At 27.5% G+C, this 21,155-nt stretch overlaps 1 protein-coding gene across 1 annotated transcript in view; it reads left to right on the plus strand.

Annotated features, from left to right (window-relative positions):
- LOC100201320 (dedicator of cytokinesis protein 1) overlaps nucleotides 1–21,155 on the plus strand; it is a 127,493-nt gene that overhangs the window by 63,950 nt on the left and 42,388 nt on the right. The window contains exons 26-38 of the mRNA XM_065812675.1: nucleotides 9,241–9,341; nucleotides 9,445–9,538; nucleotides 12,250–12,302; nucleotides 12,595–12,703; nucleotides 12,796–12,866; nucleotides 12,944–13,050; nucleotides 14,250–14,380; nucleotides 14,458–14,553; nucleotides 14,636–14,829; nucleotides 15,105–15,183; nucleotides 15,330–15,430; nucleotides 15,514–15,572; nucleotides 17,029–17,100. Coding sequence (XP_065668747.1) covers nucleotides 9,241–9,341; nucleotides 9,445–9,538; nucleotides 12,250–12,302; nucleotides 12,595–12,703; nucleotides 12,796–12,866; nucleotides 12,944–13,050; nucleotides 14,250–14,380; nucleotides 14,458–14,553; nucleotides 14,636–14,829; nucleotides 15,105–15,183; nucleotides 15,330–15,430; nucleotides 15,514–15,572; nucleotides 17,029–17,100 — 1,267 coding nt within the window. The remainder of the gene's footprint in view (nucleotides 1–9,240; nucleotides 9,342–9,444; nucleotides 9,539–12,249; nucleotides 12,303–12,594; nucleotides 12,704–12,795; nucleotides 12,867–12,943; nucleotides 13,051–14,249; nucleotides 14,381–14,457; nucleotides 14,554–14,635; nucleotides 14,830–15,104; nucleotides 15,184–15,329; nucleotides 15,431–15,513; nucleotides 15,573–17,028; nucleotides 17,101–21,155) is intronic.

Genomic DNA, 21,155 nt, shown 5'->3' on the forward strand with positions numbered 1-21,155 from the left:
TTGTATCAATGTCCATTTCACCAATCTAAACAATACATCATAAAATTAGTATATACATACTAATTAATTTTCTTTATTTACTAATTTATTTATACTTATAATTATTATCTATTATATTTACTTTATAATTATGCATCAACACACAACTTTTTCAATGTTCTATATAAATGGTGCCAAATGTTGGGTAACATTTATATAGGAAAATATAGCAATGAATATATCATTATTTGTAAGTAATAATTATAAGATTATTACCTCTTTTTCGCCCGAGCTATTTGCATGGTGTGCAACATCATTTGTATTTTCAGTCAAACTTTCCTGCTTTTAATGTAGTAATTTAAATAAAATGATAAAGTTAAAATAAAAAGATTTATGGACAAACTAATATATTAAATGTTACCTGTATGTTGGTAACATTTATATAAAATAAGGCAGCAACAAATATATTATTACTTATAAATAAAGCTTACTTCATGCAAACTATCTGAAAGATGTAAAACATTATTTCTATCACTAGTCAAACCTGCTTGTGGGTAATATAGTAATTTAAATAAAATGATAAAATTATAATGAAAAGATTTTGCACATATATAAATGTTACCTGTATGTTGGTAACATTTATATAGAACAAAGCAGCAACTAATATATTATTAATTATAAATCGTAATTTAAAAAAAGCTTAATTCTTCTTTGTCCACTCTATCTGAAAGCTGTAAAACATTATTTCTATTGCCAGTCAAATTGTCTGCTTATAATGCAGTAATTTAAATAAAATGATAAAGTTAAAATAAAAAGACTCATTCTATTAAATTCAAAAGTTTATTATTTTTTAACTTTACTATTTTGAAACATAATAAATATATTAAATATGTAATTTATTAAGTATAGTAATGTAAAAACATAATAAATATAAAAGTGTGTGCATAAATTAATTTATTTTTACTTTAGACAAGCACTTCACATTAGTTAAATATAGATAAATAATTGTATTATAATAAGTAATAGTGTATTATTTATAAACATTGCTTTTATATGTTAACATTGAACTGTGAAGTAAGATCTTGTGCATTAATTAACTTGCCTTTCTGATATTTTCAAAACATTATCGTAGTTTTCCTTCTTCAGTTGTTCTTGGAACATCATTATGAGTTGAATCCGAAAGATTATGCTTATATATTTTCTGATTAATTCAAATTCAATTCACCATTTTAATTAGACTGCTTTTGAACTATTTTTAAAAAAATATTAAAAGCACTACTATCTACTATCACTTTTATTACAAATAATATTAATAAAGGAACTAAAACAAAAATATATTTATGATAATTATAATAATAGTAATAAAGTTAAAAATGATAGTATAAAATAAAAAATAATAGTTTTATTAATATTTTTAGTAATATTTTGAAGTAATAATAATAAAAGATATAATTAGTATTCAGTAGATATATACTTAAATAAAAATCTCTATTTGGTTTCTATTGAGAAAAAAAATTTTCTAACCAAGTGATATTTAGTTGAATTTTTTTTTTTTTTACAAATGGTACAGAATAGTTGTTATTTTTTTTTTTTTTATTAAAACTAATTCACTCTCAACAAGGCTGCAAGCCACTATTAAGTTGGTACAGGAAGAATAAAAAAATTAAAGTAAAAGTTTTTAGAGTATGAAAGGACAGATAAAGTAAAAGAATGAGACTTTGCTGAATGACAAGTAAAGTGAGAATGAGTTTTGGTTGATGGAGTTAGTGGTGGTAGCTTGTTTGGGTTTCAACCATGATAGTATTTGTAGAAAAGAAGGGAATGTAACCTTAAGACAAGGGGGTAGAAGTTCAAGCTTGGCAAGTAGGGCAGATCTTATTACATTTACAATGCATTTTGGATCTTGTTTAAAAGAGAAAGAGTATTATTAGAAACACATGCCCAAATATGACAACAGTGTTCTATACATGGACAAATAGGAGATTTTTAAATGTAGAGAATGAAATTGAAATAAGAAAATAGCATGATAAAGAACAACAACTATAGTATGTGTTAAGTTTGCAATTAATTATAGGTTTTCATGAGAATTTAGTAGTGAATAATAATCTAAGAAGAAAACGTTACCTAGAGAGTAATCAGTGAGGTTAGGTTTGTCAATACTGGACCAAAGATAGATCCTTGCAGTACCCCAGAAGCAGTGGTAGGATTCAGCCAGTTCACACTGGTTCGGTAGAACCGTTTTCTAAAAGTTTTGCAATTCGCTGGACCGGTTGTTAAATGATATTTATAGTCATATTTATCTGATTATTTCATAAAAGTAGCATAATATTCTTTGTGAAATAAAGCGTATTTTTATTCTCATACATCCATTATGTGTCATGCAATAATTATTTGATTAAATTAAATTACTTTTGTTTGATTTAGAAGGTTTCGTATTTATTATTATATAAAAAGATATCAATTGTAATTTGCATGACTTGTGCTTACGTTTTCTTCATTTTTACTTGGAAATTTAACCATTAAGTATTAAGTAATTGTATTTAATTTTGCAGTAACCCTTAAAATTAATGTAATGAAAAGGCAACAGTGTGTGATAGATTTATTCATTTAAAAACAAATATTGGTACCTGTTCTTGGTATTATAAAAACTGATAACAACTCTAACACTGAAAATAATTTTTCTGAACGCTGGTCTGTGCAACAATATCAGAACATTAAATGCAAATATGATTGATTGATAATTTCAAACAAGAAGTTGAGTTGCAAATATTGTGCCCAATACGATTTTATAAGCGAAAAAAGTGTTCAGGCTTCAGAAGACAAAACTTTCAAATTGAGGCATCAGGGAAAAATAAAGAAATACAACAAGTTTTTCTAAGGAAGAAAATGAAAGAGCATTTTTCATCAAGAGCCTATTACATTTATATAGAGAACTTAAAACAGCTTATGCAAGATTCAATATCAAAAGCAATAGATATGATGAATAAAAAATATTTAATGACTACTTATAGAGTATTTAATACAGTTTAAAGTCTGACCAAAAGATGCAAATTATTTTCAGATATAAAAGATGAGATTGAGTTACAAATGAAAAATGGACTAGACATAGGATTATGAGTATATTCTCCTAAAAAGTGCTGTCAAAAAAGTAGATTTCATTGCGAAGGATATTAGAAAAGAAATATTTAATAAAATAATTGAAAAAAATAATTTGAAAATCTGTTTGATTATTGACGAAGCATATACAATATCTTGCAAACCAGTCATTATACTTTATTAGAAAAGTTGAGGATTCAGTAGCACCACCAACAATTTTCGTTGAACTTGTTGAATTAGAAAAGCAAGATGCAGAAACAATATGCTCTTCAGTAATGGAAAGTTTAAATAATGTTGAAGTTTACTTATAACTACTTAGAAAAAAATTTGATTGGATTCTGCTCTGATGGCGCCAACATTAAGCTTGGAAGAAAATCTGGAGTAAGCATGAGGATTACAAAACAGTTTCTAAAAATAATAATATGGCACTGTTTAAACCACTGCCTCTAGCTCGTTTCAAATGATTCTATAAATGAAATAAATCAAGTAAATCATTTAAAATTTTCATTGATAAGATTTTTATTGATAAGATTTACTCTATTTTTCATCAGTCTAATAAGAAACGAATTGAACTTTCCAAAATATCCGAAGAACTTGAAATTAATTTTATAAAGATTGGTAGAGTTTTCGGATCCAGATGGGCTGTCTTTAGTTTAAAATCCTAGCTGTTTGGCGCGCTTATCCAGTACTGCATAAATACTTTCATTCAAATAAACCGTCCTTGGGCATGGCTACTCGTTTTGAAAAGATATGTTTCTTGAATGATTTGGCATTGACGGTTGATATTTTAAATGAAATTTCACTTCTTTCAAATGCACTACAGGCAAGGAAATTAGATATAATAAATGCTGAAAAGCTGATGATAAGATTTATTAAGGCATTTCAAATGTTTGAAAAAGGAAAGGATCCATATGAAAAAAATATTGATGCACTAATTGCTTCAGAGGCCTTCAAAAATACAACTTTAACAGAAAATCATCAATTCATCTGACTTCGTTTTGAAAAATTCCCAGAATTATGCAATTCATGACAGTGTTCAAAAAGCTAAAAATATAGTCACAACAATTGCTATAAGTTCTGCAGAAGTGGAAAGAGGCTTCTCAAAAATGATATGCTACTATCGATTTATGATATATTTTTGGGACACCCTACTGCTTAGTAGGGTGTCCCAAAAATATATCATAAATCGAATTTTAATGCGCGGAATACTACATTTAGCATAATTTTATCCATAAAGAAAAACAAAAAAAAAAATTAAGTTTTTAGCTCAAGCGGAAGGTTATTTAGGTGAATTCACTTTTATATAATAATTTATAATAAATAAATTTTGATTTAAAATTGATTTTTATCCGAGTCAATTTTTATTTATGTTTCGACAAAAGCATGGCCAATAATAAAAATAAATGATGCGTGTTTTATAAACAATAAAACTAATGATGCGTAAGTTTAACTCAAGCCAATATATAATTAAAGTTGAAATCAAGTTAAAAAGTTGTTTTCAACCAAGAAATTCATCTAAAACACAGGTTTGAACTTGTATATAAAACTTATTTACCAGTTTCAGTATTTTTTCATTATTTTTTGTATATATTATAGAATATACTATAATCTATAGTTGTATACTACAAATGCGTCTAATGAGGATTTTTTAAATAAAATAAATTTTAGAAAATGTCTCTAAACATATATTATCACGTTAATTCACTGAGAACAGATATTGATGATGCATCAAAAGCTACAAGGAAGAGGAGACAATTTTATTTGCTAGGGTTTCCTTTACAGAGTTTTGCCCCTAATAGACTTCCAACAAATGGAGAAATGCTCAGAAGGTATTACTGGCTTAATCTCGAAAAAAGCATAAGGTAAATCTGAAAGTAATTAACAAAAGCATTACATTTTTTACATGTTTAATGTTAACTTTTTAATGTTTTTTTTTTAACTTTTTAGCACCACACAGATCAACATCAAAATTGGTTGTCCAGGTTTGCTGATAAAGTGTGCAGAGAGAATAGTAAGCAGATAGTTACTGGTGTCTGTATTCTGAGAGAGCTTGTCAATTTATGGGAGCAGGCTGGGTTTAATGATGTTTTCATTGTGATGGAGCAAACTATCAAGACCAGAATCACCAAAAAAGTCAAGGAATACCACACTTTAAAAATGCTAAAAACACTCGAACTACCAGAGGTAGCTACAAAAAGGTGAACACTTTTTTGAAAGAGAGCAGTGCTCTCTTCTCCTTAATAAAACAAACATATTTGATTTAATAAAAAGTGATAAAAATAGGGATGACGAGGCTAAGAAGGAAGACATATAATTCTTGAGGCTTTGTCTGAGAGGGGATATGGTCAAATTCGGGAACATGGACAATAAATTTTGTGAAAATGCTCACAGGGCACAAGAAAAAATAATTAAGATGTCTGAAAAAATCCAAAGACATAGAGATAAAAATAAGAAAAAGTAGATTAGCTATTTGGAAAGTGACTTTTCAAGCACAGATAGTGACAATCAAACTGAGTGCGACGAACTATATTTACCTCCAGCTAAAAAAAACAGAAAAGGTTTCAGAGTGACATCAAAGTTTGCCTTCAGTTAAGTATGGAAAATATTCTTAACAATTGGATTCCAATTATGACCAGATTTGGAATTGGAGTCAGGCCGGGTATGTGTCTTTTGTCTTCTCTTTACAAGGCTGGTGGATTTAATATTGATAATATCTCGATATCAAGATCAACTCTAAACAGGAAAACTCATAATGTTGTGGAGTCTGAGGCACAGATAATTAGAGAGGAAAACATTGATAAATTAAGAGGTTTAAAAGTTGTGGTACATTTCGATACCAAGATTTTGAAAAGATACTATTGGGAAAAAGGAATTTCTAAATATGAGGATAGAATTGCTATCAGCGCATCTTCACCAGAGTCTGGTTCACTAGACTTTCTTCTTGGCATCGAAAAATCGAAAGCTCCAAGGGAAGTGATCAAGCCATTGCAATTCAAACAATGCTTGAATACTATGAAATGTCGGATCAGATTATTGAATTGTGTTCTGACACAACATCTAGTAACACTGGTAAAAATAAAGGTGCTGTAAGTATTATTATTTCCTATGCCCTTAAAAGACCGGCTCTCTGGTTAATGTGCAGACATCACATTTATGAGAGACACGTGGCTCATGTGATGAAAGAAATATTTGGTCCTACAAGTAGTCCCAGCAAAAAACTTTATGTAATTCTCCAAAACTATGGCCGCAGATTTACGAAGATGTAAACAAACTTGAGAGAATTGTAAAGTTTGACTGGTCTCAAGATGCTTTCAGGCCCGGCTCATTACTGTTCAAACTTGCCTTGGATACTAAAGAGTTTTGTATTACAGCTCTTCATAAGAATACTTTTCAGAGAGGTGATTGCAAGTATCTTTGTGAGCTTATGGCATTTTTTCTAGGAGCTGAGTTATCGAACTTTTTATTTAAACAGCCTGGAGCTCATCATGAAGCAAGGTTTATTGCTGACTGTATATATTTACTGGTTATTCAGATGACTCAAAAGTACCACCCTGCTGATTGCAAAATAGTTGGAAAAAATACAATAAATCATCTAAAAGTCGCAACCAACTACATAGTATTTTTTCATGGACTCTTCTTTCTAAAAAGCCCTAATGCTTCTCAAGCACCTTCAAATGATTTAATGGCGTTCGATATTGCTTTTCAGTTACAAACAGTAGACGAGTTTAAAGAATTTGCAGCAATAGGAAAAGTTCTTTACCAAAGTCTTAAGCGTCACACTTGGTATCTGTCTCCGCAACAAGTCATTTTTGCTCTTGCTGATAAGAGTCTGAAAACCTTAAGAAAAACAAACTGCTTTCTAATGATATCCCGGAATTAAAAGGTCTGGATTAAAAAGAGACCTGAAACTAAGGTTAAAATTATTCCTACATCAAAATTAGAAGACTTTGTCAACGAGCAGTCCTACCTTTTGTTCTTGCTATTGGAGATCTCCAAGAAGGAAATTCTGCTATGGAAAGAAAAAGACATCGATGCATGTGAAAATGAGGAAGTTTCCCAGTCTTTTACTTACTTTTCAAAGTGTGTAAGAGCACTTGCAGTTGTAAATGACCGTGCAGAACGCCACATTAAGTTAATTCAAGATTTCATAGAGAGAACACACAATGAAGACAGGCTTCAGGATACTCTCCAGGTATTTTCTTCAATAATACGAAATATAAATGTAATTTTTAGTTGTTATTAATAATAATGGTTGTTAATGTATATGTAGTACTTTTTATAAATTTATGTATTTGTAATTTAGGTAGTTCAGAAGAGCCGTAAAATGGTTTCAAAGAACGCTACAAAGAAAGATTTAAAAATTATTTAGTTAAATATTATTTGTATTAATAATATTGGTTTATGTTATTTTACATTATGTTATATTATTTTTTGATGTTTGAAAAAAGTGATTTTTTGATGTTGAAAAGGTCAAACTTTTATATCTCATAGTTTTCGAACGTTAAAAGATTTTTGTGTCAATTTTAAATTTTATTGACGAATATAGATTTAGTTGAGAATAGTAAAAAAAGTTACGTATCACCTTGTTGCTCTTACGTTTAGGGCAGTTGTAGCTAAAACTTTAGGGCTTTTTGTTCCCAGGATCCAATCATTGTAATTTTTTGCAAAGCATCCTTATTTAACATAAGTATAAACATATATGTTTGGAGTTTGTTCTGTCTGAAAATTAAATTCAAACGTTAAAAAATGCTGTATCTGCGCATGCGCCTGCATTCTAAAAATTATTTGCTGTTCATTTTGTTGCATTTAAAACAAATTTCTCCTTAAAATTGATGATTTATTTTGTAAAAAAATTTACTTAAAAAGTTTATGACAAGCATATTTGTTTGTTTAGCACGAAGCAATTTTTTTGTTTGCTTAGGTAACAATTGTAATCGAAATAATATGAACTAAGTTATTATTAAGTCAAGTTTTACTTAATAAATTAAAAGACAATTCACCTAAATAACCTTCCGCTTGAGCTAAAAACTTAATTTTTTTTTTGTTTTTCTTCATGGATAAAATTATGCTAAATGTAGTATTCCGCACATTAAAATTCGATTTATGATATATTTTTGGGACACCCTAATGCTCAGATAAGAGAAGTCGCTTAACTGTGTCTAATATATCAAATATAATGACTATTAATCTAATCGGTCTATCTTTGAAAGAGTGGGATCCTGTTACTGTAGTGAAAAGGTGGCTTAGAATTAATCACTCAGCCAATGATACACAGATAAAAGCAATGCAAATTGCAATAAAAGACGCCAACCAAAGAGCAAAATGGAAATATCTTAAATAATACTTATCATTCATGTTTGTGACAATGAAAATTTTATAATTACTATTTTTAACTTTCTTTGTAAAGTAATTAATAATTCATTTTTGTATTTCTTTATGTAACTCTTTATTTCATCCATGTATGAAGTAATGCTAGTTTTCGTATTTAAAAAAGTTTACTACTTGTTTGGTAGGGGCACACAGAAAATTAAAATGAAAAAACTTCAGAGTATTTTGAAGAGCATAGTGTTGTAATAAAGATGACATACTATTGTCTTGTGAGAGTTTTTTTTATTTAACTAAACCAGTTGATAGTCTCCACAATTTTTCAATTCAAGTAATTTCAATTCATTCTTCAATTCTTCCTCTCTATACTTGATTTTATTAAAATTATAAGTTATTGAAAAAATTTACTGACTACTGTTAAATTTGCCAATTACTGTTAAATTTGCTAACTACTGTTAAATTAGCTGACTTATGTTAATTTTAGAAAAATGAATTTGTAAATGAATATAAATTAAAAAAAAAATCATGATTTTGGATTACAATGATTTTTTTTAATGTCTTAGTCTTGGTTTGCCATCAATTATTCTTAACATATCTACTTGGATCTTTATTTAATTTTTGCATTTAGTCTATCAAAATACTGTTTTTCAAGTTGTTTGTGCATTACTTGTTTATAAATATTATTCTCTAATTTTGAAGCACTATTTTTTCTTTAGTTTGCATCTTACCTTATCTTTATAATTGAATGCATTCAATTTTACCTTTATAATTATGCACATGTTGAAAAAGTAAAAAGTTATTTTGAAATGTTTTATTTTTAATGTTGAAAATATTTTACAGGTTTTTTGCATTGGACTACTTGCCGACAAGAAATATCATAATTTTCGTTCTATTCTTGATGCATATATTGAAAATCTGTTCAGTTCAACAAAAGCATATATGTAATTATATTTTAAAATTTGATATTGTAATAGATGTTAAGGGTTTTATAAATAGAGGTTGTTTCCTTTGTTTTATTGATTTTTTTGCATTTTTTTATATAAGCACATTGATTGAAATGCTTCAAAAAAATATTGAAGTTGCACATTCTCAAGAACTTAGCGCTGATATGAGGGAGCATATTATAAAATATTTTAAGGTATTTTTAATTTTGTTAATTTTTTTAAATAAAAGTTTATTGTTAAAAGAATTCTAAGTCACGATAAATTTTTTTATTTGGTAAAGAAACAATAGAAATTAATTTTTTGTATGATACTAAAGATAAATTGTTTTTAAGACCTTTTAAAAATTAAATAAAATATAAATACATTGTAACTCGACAAAATCTGGAAACTTTATAAGGAGTTATAGGTTTTTAATTTGTTAAAAGTTTTTGATATTTTATTTTAGCTTTTTCTTTGCTGTAGTTTATGCTTTTTAAACATTTAAATACATTAAAACTAAAGGATAAAATTTGTCACATTTTATGTAATTAACATTTACACGAAAATTCAAAGAACCTCCCAAACTAAAAATTACAGAATCTCCCAGATTTTTAGCAGTGTAACTAGCTTGTTTTGGGCTATTGGCTACTTATTTTAAAAAAAAACATTAGGCAACAATTTGATAGTTTATTTGTCTTTTTTTTTCAAAAATATTTTTAAAGATTTGTTTCCTGAGCCATCTAACAATTTGCATCAGAATTAATTTTTTTTTTTTAAAAGTAGTGTATAGGTGAACCACACAACGAATTAGGTTTAATACAAACAAAACATAAAACTTTTTTAATTGAATTATTTTTTTAATTTTAATTAAAAATTTTCTTAATTAAATTTAATAGTGCCAGAGTACTCGTTTTATAAGTAAAAAAATTCTGAGTTTGATCCCCACTATGTCAACTAATTCCACTTTCAACTTATTTCTCTGCGCAGCGGCCTTGTTTGTCAAGGTTTGTGTTTCAGAATTAAAGAGTTGAGAGAGGGTGGTAACCACAAAAAGTAGCCTACTTGATTGTAGTGGCTCTCTTGATCTTGGGGAGGTGAATGACATTACTAAAAACTAAAAGATCTTTTGATTTTTTCTTTTGACATTTTTCCAGTCATCAAGTTAATATAAGGAGAGTACTCCTATAGATGGTCCATTGGGTAATTATGGTAAATTTTTTTAATTAAAGTTAAGCTTTTAATCAGTAACTAAATTTTTCTATTGAAATATTAGCTGTTACTATACTTAAAAGAAATTTTCAATTTGAAAAATTTGTGGTTTGTCTCAGAAATGTCAGATAAACTCTTAACTTCCATTTTATAATTTTTTCTTCTTGATAGTAATAATTGACAACAAAAACTTTTGTAAACTTTTAAAATGGAATTTACATCAATTAACTTCGAACAAAACAGAATTTCTAATAATTAAAAAAGTTAATCTGAATAAATTAAAATGAAAAAATTATTTCAAAATTTGATCTCGTGAAAATTTCAGTTATAGAAAACATATTGCCTAAATGCATATGTTGTCATATTCAAAATTTTTTATAATTTTTTTCACAAATTAATTGCAAAAAACATACTTAAATAAAAAACTTAAAGGAGTTTTAAGTGAATTTCCAGAATTCCAGGAACTCCCAAAAAAAACTCACCTAAGGTTTATATCTTTAGATAGAATACATGTTTCCCAATAGAATTTAGCAACATTGTTAGTTTTCATTACTTAAGCTACACCTTCCAATTTAATAATATCATTATTATTACAATATCCCATTATTTTGTGCCACATTTCCAAGCTTTCAATTTGTGTTTCATTTAGCAAATTTTTGTAAAAATAATACAAATGACCATATTGTTGGAAAGAAAACACAGTTCTCTGTAATAGCAATAAGTAACGAATCACTTATATTTTTGCCAACTATATTCAATGCAGTGGCTGATTTTTCTGCTCTAATAACATAATCTGTTATAGAATCATTGGTAAATTTTTTTAAACTTGGTAATTGATTATATAAGGTTGTAATACAAGGTTTACTTGTACTAATGTATTGATCTTTTAGGATTTTAAAGGCTTCCCTAACTCTATCTTTAGCGTCTCTTAAAATTAAAGCAGATCTTTCATCCAAAAACTGTATAAGTTCAGCAAAAGCTATTTCATTTTCATCTTCGTCAATTTCGCCAGTTCCAATTAAAGTATATTTAAAATTTTTTAACTTCATATATCCAAGGATTTTTGTTTCCCATGATTCGAATTTCCTACTATCTCCATCAAAAATAAAATTTTGCCACTGGTTGCTGGGTCCATAATCTGTTAATATTTTGTATTCAGTCATGATGGAGGAAATAAGTATTAATATTTGCAAATATTATTAAAAGTATACATATCTAATAGTATTAAATTGTATTAAAAGTCTACAATGCCAATGGTATTGATTTTAAATCTAGAACACACAATCCTGCAAATTGCAATATTAGGTAATTATTAAAGCCAAATTATGATAAGTTGAAACAATTATTGACTGTAAAAAGTACTGACTTTAAAAAGCTACAGCAGAGTAAGGATCTCACCTTGTTCAAAATCTGATAATCCATCAAGAAAAATCATAAAATTTTGTTGTACTAATAAAAAATAGTTTCTTTTTTAATTTTTTTTTTTAAACTTCATAAGCTTTCAATAAACATATGATTTAAAATATTTTAGCTCAATTTTTTTTTAATTCTAGAAATTTTGCCTCATCCAACTCTGATACAATTATTATTTAGTTTTAATCAAAAAAATTTGAAATTTGAAATATAATTCAATGTAACAAGTGTTTCTAATTTTTTAGTGTTTTTCTTTAAAAAAAAAAATCTTACATTAAGTTCAAATATTTTATTTTTATTTTAGGCTCTTGAGTATTTGGTGAAGTTTATTGTTCGTTCACGTTCTCTGTCAGAACGGTAAGTTTGTTGTTCATTAGTGTTCTTTATCAGACTGGTAAGTTTGTTGTTTGTTAGTGTTTTCTATCAGAACGGTAAGTTTGTTGTTTGTTAGTGTTCTCTATCAGACCGTAAGTTTGTTGTTTGTTAGTGTTCTCTATCAGACCGTAAGTTTGTTGTTTGTTAGTATTCTCTATCAGAACGGTAAGTTTAAGTAAAATTGGTGGAAGAATCAAAGAACAAAAGTTTAAATTTTTTAAATCATAAGTTTTGTTTTTATAAAATAAAGGAATTTTTATTAAAAATTGTTTAGTGCTGCTCCTGGAAAAGCTCGTTCTGAATTTGAAACATTGATTATGAGTTTGCTTTCTACTGTTATTACTATGATGAAAATGACAAATAACCAAGTTTTACCTTTGCAGGTCTTTCTTTTTACTTTTCATCTTTATTATGTGTTAATGTATTTATTTGAGTTAAAATGGTTTTTATATAGTTTGTTGTTATTGTTATTTAGGGTTGCGCTTTAAAGTATATGCCATCTGTGTTTGGAGATTTACTAGAGTTGTATAATGCATCAGAATTAGGGTAATAATTTATAAATAATTTTTTATTTGAAAATAATTTTTTTGGTGTTTTGAAGGCTAAATTTTAGAAATATTTAGATTGTTTGCTTGTGATTTGATTGAACGTATACCTCCTACAAGGCTTCCAACTCAAAAGTTAACATGCATCCATCATCTAGTCAAATGTCCTTTATTTTCAAATCCAAGTAAGTAGTGAAAATAAGTTCAAAGTTTTATGTTACATTGTGTGTTGGTATGACAATTGGCTATACATTGTTGTCTAACAAAACATATTATGACACAATTAACAATACATTGTGTTAAACAATCATATTTTTGACAATATGTTGTTGCTTAACAATTTAATATTTTAAGATACCATTAGTTCCTAAATTATTTGTCTGTATACACTGTTCTACACAAAAAAAAGCTAAAAAAGTTTAAAAACTTTAAAAAAAAAATTTTTTTCACCATATTATTACTATTGTTTTAAGTTCTTAAGTTAAAACTTGGAATGTATTAGAATTTGTGATAAATTAGAGCTTCTTTATGCAAATTATTTTTTTTAAAACAATTTATTTTATAAAGTATTACTTTAGTTTTGTTTTAAATCAAGTTACCCTTAATTTTTATGTTTTTGATTAAAAGTACTTTAACTGTAACAGCTGTATCACTGTAACATGTAATGGCTGAGCAAACAAATCTAATAATTATCAAAAAATTTTATGGTTAAATCAGACTTGGGTAACTTTTTTTTGAAAATTTTTTGAAAAATTCTTTTGCAGTAAAAACGAACTCATAAAAAGTACAGTTTTTTTTGTTTGGCTACTTTTTTTTTATTTATGTGAAGTTTACACAAAAAGGTTTTGCTTTGTTTATTTATAAAAATAACTACACATAAATGTTAAATTGTTTAATTATGTGTATTTGTTTACTCATGTGATATTTACACAAATTTTTTTTGCTTTGTAAAGAAATATTTCATAACTTAATTTCAACTTATAAAATACCCAAAATGTATATAAGAGATAACATTACCCTTTTGACTCTTAAATACTCAAGTTATATATCTTTATTATTCTGATTACATGTAGTTCTGCTGCTCTAAAAGATTACATGTAGTTCTGCTGCTCTAAAAGATTACATGTAGTTATGCTGCTCTAAAAGATTTAAAAAAAGAATTAAAGCCTGTATTTCGAAAATTAAAGTGAGCATAACTATTACTATGCTGACCTTAATCTGCAGTAATCAAATTAGTTATATAATAAGCTATTTCATTATGACATTATCACTGATGTTTTGTGTAAACCTGAGTGTAAGATATATATTTATATGTGCATTTGTGTACATGTTTGTATTGATTCATACATAAAGATTGTTTTAATTTTAAATTTATTAAAATTAGTTAGTCGACAAGTAATTCTAAAAATGATTGTTGGTCAGTTAAAGGCTAGTATTGAAAAGTTTGAAGAACTTAAAGTGTGTGCTGATATTCTGAATGAAATGCTTTCAAGCTTCTATCGTATAACTGAAGTTGTAGGTCAAATTTTTTGTAGTTATTTGCCCTTGTTAAACATTTTTATTTTTAACTTTTGTCATTTTAAAATTTCCAGGGTGACACAGATTATGACATATCTTATATCAGTACAAATTTGTTTCACTGCATCATTCGAAGTGTCATTCGAATGAATCCTGCTAGTCAACTACTGGTATTTTACTTACTAGGATAATGTTGTGTCCTGTTGTGTTACAAATTAAATAAATAAACCACTGAATGCATTTTTTTAATAGGGAAATTATGTTACATTTGTTATATGTATTTTGGATTTGATGAAAGATAACCACTATGAACAGTATTTAGCTTCATATGATAGTGATCTTGAACTTCTTGATGGATTGATGGAGCTGTTTCTAGTTATTCGTGAATTTATAAAAGGAAATGTATTTCCTCCAGACTGGATATCAATGATTATGATTCAAAATACGTAACTATTTTAAAACTATTTTTATTATGAAAATATAAAATTAATCTTTAAATTTTCATACTGGTTTATATATTGTAAAGTTTTTATTTTTTTAATTGCTTTTTTTTAAAAAAAAAAAAATAGACCATTTGCTCGTAAAAGTTTTTTCTAATTATTTCTAATAGTTTTAATGAAAGTTTTGAAATTTTTTACTTATGTAATGTTTGCTTTTTTATCACAAATCAACATAAGTTACTTGAGTTTTTTTACTTATGTAATAATATTTTATATTGTAGGGTTATATTGAGAGCATTAAATTATTTCTCTGAAGCATTATATGATAAATTTCTAGTTAAAGACAGCTTTCAATTTCAGGTAAGTTTGATCAATTGGACTAATGTTACATAATTTGTAATAATAAATTATTTAGTTTCAATTTTGTTAAACAATTTGTTTAATTTCTTATCTTATATTTTGATTTTTTTTTTTAATCTAGAATATATTTAAATGTCTTTTTTCAGCTGTGGGAAAATTTTTTCCAACTCTCTGTATCTTTTATTACCCAAGATGCATTGCAACTTGAAAGTTTTACTGAAACAAAACGAAACAAAATTTTAGCCAAGTTAGATTCAATCATATTTTCGTTATTATTTTTTTTTTTTTCTTTATGCATTTCTAATTTTATTTTGTGCATTTTATGTTAAGTTACGATGATATGCGTATGAATATTGGTTTAAAAATTATTGACATGTGGCAGTGGCTAGGTAAAATAAATAGTTATAAATAATTAAATTTTTAAATTTAAAAATTTTTTTATGTTAATTTACCTCCCTGAGGCCGAGGAGGCTACTTTTATTGTGGTTACAGTTCTCTCTCAACTCTATAATTCCAAAACATTTTCATAAAAAAAAAAGACTTTTTATCCCCTTTCAATGAAAATTTTTAATGAACTCCACTCAAAAGCAAGATGGTTTTTATTTTACAAAAACTTTGTTTTTTTAAGACTTATGAGGGTGAAGCTCTAAAACTCAGTTTAATAATTCTGAGGTTAGCTGGTAGTATAATTTTCTAAGCTCTCTGGTAGCTTTTAGTGAGGCATATTCCATCAAGAGTTGTAAAATATTACAGTATTTGTGCCATGTTGTGCATGGGTGGTGTCTCTGTTGGTGCTTTTAGTGTACAATGTTGATACTACATAAAGAGCCTTTTGTTACAGTTTTGTTATTATATAGCTTTTTGCTTAGGGTGAAAATTTCATTTTCACCCTAAGCAAAAAGCTATATAATAACAAAAGGTAAGTCTAATATTTTATCTCTCATGATGGATTTAATTTTATTATCCTTTCCTAGGATAAGACAGCAAATTTGAAAAGAACTTTTCTTTTTACTACTGACCTCTCATGAAAACCATTTATACAAATGATTGTATATATGATTGTAAACTTAGTAGATGCAAAGTTAGCATCTACTAAGTTTGCTTTTCTTTATTGTGCTTGCCATTTGATTTCCTCTGATTCCATTCTCTGCCTATATAAATCTCTTATTTGCCTTTGTATGAAGTACTATATTTCGGCTGGTTTTTTTTAAGATGCCCTTTGTATTAGACAAAGTTCAAAAATATAAATGTGCTTGTTCCAGCTGACAAGCTTGAGCATGTGTCCTATTGTTGTAAGTTTGAAAAAGGTCAAACAGGGGGGTTACTTTTTTCACAAAACATTAATGGTTTAAATTTTTCTGTTTTGCTTTCTGTTAACTCTTAACTTAAACAGTGGTTTGGAGCAAATATGTATATATTTTGTTAACTATTAACTTAAGCAGTGGTTGGAAGCGGATATGTAAAAAAAAAAGAGTCTCTTTAATTTGAAAAACTTTCTTTCAACCTTGATTTCCTTTTTTGATGACTTTTTTGTATTGAGTTCTTAAAAATTAACTTGTATCAACAACTATAGTGTTAATTTAGCATAATTGAACTTATTAAAAATAAAACATCAGTTTTGTTTTTGTAAACACTCTTAAAATCAAAACCAAGAACTATTGACTAGTCATTATGAGTGCAAATAAACTGTCAGCTTGAAAATTTTTTGCTATGTAAAATGTATGCCCTGTAATACACAATATGCATGAAAAATAGTAAATAATATTCATAACAAAATACCATTAAAAACTTTTTTGTAATGTTTGTTATGCATTATAAAATTTTCTTTTCTTATTTTCTTTTTAGGCATAAACAAGATACGTCTCATTCAAAATATGGTTAGACCATTCTTGGAGATGACTTTAATTCCAGAAACAGGTCTTTATTTTATTTTTCTGATTTTTGTATTGTCGCAGGTTTTAGCAGAAAGCAAGAGCTTTAGCTCTCGCTCTTGCCCACACTCCCCTAAAGTGACTAGGGGAGCAATTTACGGTTCTTGCAAAAGTATGTTAATGAATAAATGGTTAGATTTGTGAAAACCAAAATGAAACGCATGTCTAAAGAATTTTTTCACTTAATGATACTTGTTATGAATATATTATTATAACATAAACATTAGAAGCATATGCTTGTAACGAGTAAAAAAAGCAATTTTTTAAATGAATAAACAGATAGCATGTTTTTGTTTTTTGTTCAACTTATAGTTAGGTGTTTGAGTTAAATAAACTAGCATAATAAAAATAGTAATTTAGGCGAAGCTAACTTTAAAATACACAAGATGAATATTTTTCTTAAAAAAAGTAATTTTTTATATACAACACTAAGTACAAAATAATCCAACATGGTTAAATTTTGAAAGATTTAAAAATCTTTATTTTTTTTAATAAATTGAGGAAGACGTTTTAAAAATGATCTTATATATATTTTTAACTTATGTTTACAATAATTTTTTTGCTAATTCAAGAAATTGTTTTTAAAATGATCTAATATGTATTTTTCATATATATATAAAATTGATTATAAAAAATTATGAATCTTATATTTTTGTTTAATCGCCAAAGGGGAAGCCCCTGCATTTTAAACTTAATTTAAGTTTTTTGAAAAGAAACTTTTTGTATTGACGACAAATATAAGCGCGTTAATCAGACCTGATTTAAAAAATAACAATAGTCAAAGAGCTGGAACTTTCCTTTGCCAGAAACAAAGCGGCATTAAAAATTAAAAAGTTTTTTGTTAATATCTCATTCAATAATTTGTTTTGGAAAATTTAATTAACTTTTAACTTATTTTCTAATGTTTATCTATGATATGAACACAACTTGTCTTGGCACTTGTGGATCCCTTTAAGTAACTTAAAAAATTATCTTTCAAAAGATTTTTAGAAAGACATGGAAAAATAGTTTCAAATGTTTAAGTTTATCATAAACCATACATGCCTACATAAAAAAAAATGTATATATAACATTATTTGTTAATTTACACAAAATGTGTTTATTTTAAACAATCACTATTATTAATTTTTTATTTTATTTAAGGTAAAATAAAAACTTTAAAAAAGATCAACAATTAAAAGTTATTCAAGTAGCACTTTTTTTTATAGCATTTAACTTGTTAAAACATCAAAAACCACTGTGGTCAAATTGTAAAGGAAAAAAATTATATACGTGGTCAGTTACAGTGTGCAATTGCACGCCATTCCTGTCTAAGCCTAAATAATAATAAATTTCATTTCAAAAATATTTATGTTTTATATTTAATGGCTGGCATTTAAGTTCCCATATCTTAAATATGTATAAACATGCCTTTGTATATTAGGGGTATGACAATTTTGCAACCCTGTATTAGTAAGTGACCGGGGCCCCGGCCCCAGCTAAAAAATGAGACTTTTTGCAAATCTGGCCGCAGCAAAATTATAAGATTTAGCAGGGGTTGATAGCCAGGGCTAGAAAAAAATTTATAACACCTAATACACTGGCGAGCAAAAAAAAGTGAACAGTACAATTTTTCAGTAAATTATGTATTATTAATCAATTAAAAATATAATACATAAAATATAACATATCGCTTATGTTAAATACATATAAATACACATATATACGACTCATTTTGAAAAAAAAAATTCATATTATGTGTGGCCACCACCATTTTTCATCACTTCATTTAATCGACGCGGCATCGACTCAATTAAATTTGCTATCAAACGGTCAGGTATCGTAACCCAAACTTGTTTTATGGCTGCCCAAAGATCATCCAAAGATGAAATATTATTTTTATGGACCTCTTTATCCATATAGTCCCACAAATTTTCAACGGGATTAAGGTCTGGACTTTGGGCAGGCCAATTTTCAAAAAGGAAGATATTGTTATCCTTGAGCCATTTTTTAACTTGTTTAGACGTATGGCAAGGAGCATTGTCATGTTGAAACTTAATTTCATCCTCTTCTAATTCTTCCAGTGTGGGCAGCAAAGGTTTTTGTAGAATACTAATGTATTCTTTGGAATTTATTCGTAATCCATCTTCGACTCTATGCAATCTGCCAACACCTTTGGCAGAAAAACAACCTTGCCTTTTTATGGCGTGCTGTAAGAAGAGGTACTTTTTTACATGGGTGTATTTTAAACCCCTGATCTTTAAGACGCCTCGAAATTGTCTTACAGCACGCCATGAAAAGGCAAGGTTAGCTTGGGTAAAATATAATAAAAACACAGACTGGACAAAAATATTATGGTCAGATGAATCACGATTTTGTTTGCATTCAGATCGTCCACAGATGTGCATTAGACGTAAGAGCGAACAATTAAATCCAGATTGTATGCACCAAACGGTAAAGGGTAATCTTGGAATTATGGTTTGGGGTTGTTTTTCTGCCAAAGGTGTTGGCAGATTGCATAGAGTCGAAGATGGATTACGAATAAATTCCAAAGAATACATTAGTATTCTACAAAAACCTTTGCTGCCCACACTGGAAGAATTAGAAGAGGATGAAATTAAGTTTCAACATGACAATGCTCCTTGCCATACGTCTAAACAAGTTAAAAAATGGCTCAAGGATAACAATATCTTCCTTTTTGAAAATTGGCCTGCCCAAAGTCCAGACCTTAATCCCGTTGAAAATTTGTGGGACTATATGGATAAAGAGGTCCATAAAAATAATATTTCATCTTTGGATGATCTTTGGGCAGCCATAAAACAAGTTTGGGTTACGATACCTGACCGTTTGATAGCAAATTTAATTGAGTCGATGCCGCGTCGATTAAATGAAGTGATGAAAAATGGTGGTGGCCACACATAATATGAATTTTTTTTTTCAAAATGAGTCGTATATATGTGTATTTATATGTATTTAACATAAGCGATATGTTATATTTTATGTATTATATTTTTAATTGATTAATAATACATAATTTACTGAAAAATTGTACTGTTCACTTTTTTTTGCTTGCCAGTGTATATAATAATTTTATGCTTACATTTACGGTTTATTAAATACTGGCATACATTTATATATTTTTAAATTCAAGCTTATTTCCAACAAGATTGCAAGCAACCAATATTAAGTTTTGAGTTACTTTAAAATAGAGAATAAGTTAAAATACTAGGAAACGTATAACTGAAGACTTAAAAAGTTGTAAGTTGTATAAAAAAAGATAGCATGAAGATGGGTAAGAGTTATAAGGGTTTTTTGATGTGCAAGGAAAAAAACTGGATTAATAAAAGTTTTTTTAGCATGAAGGGACAGTAAAAGGATGCAATTTGTTGAATAAAAAGCCAAGCAAGAATGAGTTTTGGTTTATCATTATAGAGATGATAGCTTGTTTGAGCATTGACCATAATTGTATTTGTAGAAAAAAGAAAGAAATGCAACCTTACAACAATGAGAGAGTGGCTCAAGCTTGGCAGATAAAGCAGATCTTATTACATTTACAGTCTGCTTTTAGACTTTGTCTGAGAGTAAGAGGATTGTTATTCGTCAATTTAGGAATGCCAACAATATTGCAATATTTTTTTGCAGTAAATAAATGAGTTATGTTGTCTAACAAAAATTGTACATTAAAGTCCAGAATTTAAATCCATAAGCCACTGCAAGTCTTAGGCTGTTGCAGAAGAGAGATCAGATTTAAAATTGGCTGCTTTTTCTAAGCAATTAAAAGTGAACATTTTTTAGTCAAGACAAGAGTATAAAGTTGAGTCGTCAGCAAATAGAGCCACTTTAAATTTCATGAAGATCGTTATTGTAGATTAGAAACAATATAAAAGCAAAAATATAACCTTGTTGTTCCTTTAAAGTTACTTGAAATAAAGAAGAGGGTAGGCCTTTAAGAATAACTTTACTACTGCAGTTAGAAAGAAATAATTTAATAACCTTAAAACCTTTATATAAAGAAACATAGTGAAAAATAATCATAGGATAGTTGAAGAGGTCAAAGTGTTT

Source organism: Hydra vulgaris, chromosome 12, assembly GCF_038396675.1.
Source record: "Hydra vulgaris chromosome 12, alternate assembly HydraT2T_AEP".
Classification (NCBI taxonomy): domain Eukaryota; kingdom Metazoa; phylum Cnidaria; class Hydrozoa; order Anthoathecata; family Hydridae; genus Hydra; species Hydra vulgaris.